This window comes from Sinocyclocheilus rhinocerous, unplaced genomic scaffold (genome assembly GCF_001515625.1).
Source record: "Sinocyclocheilus rhinocerous isolate Xijiao unplaced genomic scaffold, SAMN03320098_v1.1 scaffold3468, whole genome shotgun sequence".
Taxonomy (NCBI): domain Eukaryota; kingdom Metazoa; phylum Chordata; class Actinopteri; order Cypriniformes; family Cyprinidae; genus Sinocyclocheilus; species Sinocyclocheilus rhinocerous.
Window position 1 is genome coordinate 211,982 of NW_015657489.1, and position 3,669 is coordinate 215,650.

General features: G+C 45.1%; 1 protein-coding gene across 1 annotated transcript in view; it reads right to left on the reverse strand.

Moving 5' to 3' along the window:
- LOC107721033 (protein Hook homolog 3-like) overlaps positions 1–3,669 on the reverse strand; it is a 28,252-nt gene that overhangs the window by 8,675 nt on the left and 15,908 nt on the right. The window contains exons 18-21 of the mRNA XM_016528884.1: positions 2,400–2,487; positions 420–454; positions 242–324; positions 52–152 (exon numbers count right to left, since the gene is read on the reverse strand). Coding sequence (XP_016384370.1) covers positions 52–152; positions 242–324; positions 420–454; positions 2,400–2,487 — 307 coding nt within the window. The remainder of the gene's footprint in view (positions 1–51; positions 153–241; positions 325–419; positions 455–2,399; positions 2,488–3,669) is intronic.

Sequence of the window (3,669 nt, forward strand, 5' to 3'; positions counted from 1 at the left end):
CACACACACACACACACACAGGAAGCAGGGAGAAGAGTGTGTGAGACGTACACTCTTGGCTTTCTCCAGGTATTTCTTGTATCTCTCCTCCATCTGTTTCATATCTTCATCCTTCTTCTTCAGCGCGTCCTCCAGCTCTTCAATCCTCTGATCTGAAACCAATCAACAAGCTCTCGTTTAACCACAGTCTGCGCGCACACACACACACACGTTTCCATGTATGATCATCAGTGAGTCTCACCACTGGAAGAGTGTTTGTTCTCCAGCTCTTCGATCGCTGCACTCTTCTTCTGAAGCTCGTTAGTGGCGTCCATTAATTTCTCCCTACAGAGCGAGAACAGTCACACTCTCGAACAGTCACACTCTCAAACAGTCATTCTCGCTGAACTGAGTCTCTGTGACTTCCTGCTGATACTCACAGGTGTTCCTGACACTTCCTCTTCATGATCACCGTCTGCAGCAGCAGAAGAAGCAGAGATGTTAAAGTTCATCCAGCAAACACACTCATTAATGCTCATGTGAAGCACTGCAGCGCCTCCTGCTGGACTCCAGCGGAACACAACCGCCCTACACAGTGTGCACTTCTGAGGGAGCTGGAGAGGGCTGGTGTTAGTGTCCAGCAGAGGACGCTGAAGAACTCACGCACAATCACACACTAACACAAATCAACAACCAACAGCAGAGCAAATACATGAATAAACAGTCTAATGATTCCCATAAACACCACAGGAATAGAGATATGAATGTGATCAGACACCACTGTTCCTTCAGTACAGCTGAGATATTAATAGAGTTTTGAGGTTTTTTTTCTTATTTTCTTTAGTAATTTTACTAAAAATGTTCTTGTCATTTTTAGTAGTTTTTGTCCATAGTTTTTTATTTTAGTACATCAAGTTAAACTAAATTAAGACGATAAATGTTGCTTTGGAAACTAGTGGAAATAATTGTTTTAAATATTTTATTTCAGTTCATGTTTATTTTATTTAAAGTAACAATGTTTTTAGGTTTAGTTAACTGTAATGACCCAGCTGACTAGTGGATGTTTTTGTGTGCACAATCTTCCAGATGTATGTAGTTTTATGACGGCTGATTTGAGAAATAAACATGCATGTCTGTCAAACACAAACCTAAACCAGCCTTAAACAGCTGACTAGTTGTTTAGATAACCTGCTGTCTAGTCTACTGTAGATATAATTAATTTAAACACCTCTAGAGGACAATATGGTCAATATAACTTTACTCAGATTAAACCTCATTATTCTATCTGTTTTTGAATCTTTTGAACCCAGCCGTCATTTATTAAAAATACTGAGTATAAAGATCAAACTGGACTCCTAAAAATAAATGATAATGTTCTGCTTCCAGTGAGCAAAACTAAATCAATGAAAATAAAAAAGTAACACGTCCATTCAAAGATGTTCAGTGATTGACAATCAAACTCAGGAGTGTTTGAGGATGCAGGAGGATTCAAACACACATCAGATCCGGATCGTCTTCACTCAGCATTCAACAGTAAAGCCAGCAGAAACACGTCCAGTGTTCTCCCATGCTCTGCTTCATCAGCTCACAGAGAGCCAGCAGCAGCAGTAGCCGTGACACACGCGTGTGCTTTGAGCGGCGCATGCGATCACAGAGCTGCATGATGCCTGACCGTACTCACAGCAGACGGAGAGAGATTCGATGCACAGACAGAAGAGAGCAGAGCCTGTTACCAACCACACACAGACGGATGACGCTCAGACTAAAGTAACGGACACACGCGTGTGCTTCTGATGATGATGAAGGCGTCTGGACGACTGATGGCACACCTGGATCATGCTACATCATGAGTGCATCACACAAACAGGTTAGGAAGGACACGCAGCAGAGCGTTAGCGCGGAGGAGCAAAGATGAGAGCATTCGACAAACATCCCGCTGGAGGAACACACAACATGCAGAGAGAACGAGCACAGGACACGCTAAAGCTGAACGTTAACATGACGGTGATGTGCGTGTCAGATCATGTGAACGTGTGTCCTGTGTGAAAGGCCCAGATCTGATCAGTGAGACGGGCTGATGAAGAACAGACGATCACACTCGTCGGTCACGTGTGGACAAACAGACAGGCCTGTAAACGGTGAGACGTTCAGAAGATCTGCTGCAGCTCTGGATGATCGAGACGCTTCATTAGGACACTTTAACTCTGGATGTTTCTGCACAGGATGCTTTGGCCTCTTGAGTAATTATTGTGTTGGCAGAGTGGAAATAATCTATATCTGGTCAGACAGTGTATGTGGATACGAGTTTGTCTTTCTGAACTGCAGAGATGAGCTGTGATCTCGTACTCACGGCCTCCTCACATTCAGATCAACAGCACCACTACTGTATTTCTACTGATGTGCTGAACTGTTGGACTCACATCTTCTGCTTTGGATCCGTGTTCCTGAAGAGACTTCTGCAGCTCCTCCACCTGAGACTGACCCTGCAGCAGCCTCTGATTCACCAGCCTACACACACACACACACACACACACAGACACACACACACGCATGGAGATGGATTTCTATGTCAATGTGTTTTTGCAGTGCTGAGCAGTGTAGCCAATCACAGACATATCTGTTGATTTCTTGAATCAGAGGCGTTTAAGTTAGAATCCAATCACCGCTGAAATCGCCGGAGGTTTTGTTCTGGTATTGTGTTCAGCAGGAATCATCTCATTATAACAAAGTGTTGATGCAATGTAAATAAGAGATTTGTTGTGCAGCATAGAGAACTTTAATGATAATAACGTATCTTTGTGAGATCGCGATGAACTAAGATGAGTGACAGCTTTTAAGTGATTATGAACGGAGTGCTCTCTGCGCCATAGCAACAGACGCCACTAATTGATTCACCAGCCTACACACACACACACACACACACACACGGGTTCAGGTCATTCACATGTGGACCTCCACGCTCTAGTCTAGTCGATCTCAGCACAATGAACCCACATGAATGAATGATGTGCTGCATGCGGCTGAAATGACTGTCAGAGACACTGAGACATACAGAAAATCATCTGTTTATATTAGTGTGTGTGTGTGTGAGCTTGTGTGTGTGAGCGTGTGTGTGTGAGCGTGAGTGTGTACTGTGTGTGTGTGTGTGGGTGGACTGTGTGTGTGTGTTTCTGTGTGAGTGAGCGTGTGTGTGAGTGTGTGTATGTTTCTGTGTGTGTGTATGTGTATGTGAGTCTGTGTGAGTCTATGTGTGTCTGTGTGTGTGTCTGTGTGTGTGAGTCTGTGTGCGTGTGTGTGAGTGTGTCTGTGTGCGTGTGTGTGAGTGTGTGTGTGTGTGAGCGCGTGTGTGTGTGAGCACGTGTGTGTGTGTGAGCGTGGGTGTGTGAGCGTGAGCGTGTGTGAGCGCGTGTGTGTGAGCGCGTGTGTGTGAGTGTGCACAGGTGTGTGTGAGACTGCACAGGAATGTGGAGTGTCTGTGTGTGTGTCTATCTGTCTGTGTGCGTGAGTGAGTGAGTGTCTGTGTGTGTGTGAGTCTGTGTGTGTCTGTGTGTGTGTGAGTGAGTGAGTGTGTGTCTGTGTGTGTCTATCTGTCTGTGTGTGTCTGTCTGTCTGTGTGTGTCTGTGTGCGTGAGTGAGTGAGTGTCTGTGTGTGTGTGTCTGTGTGAGTGTGTGTGTGTGTGTGTGTGTGAG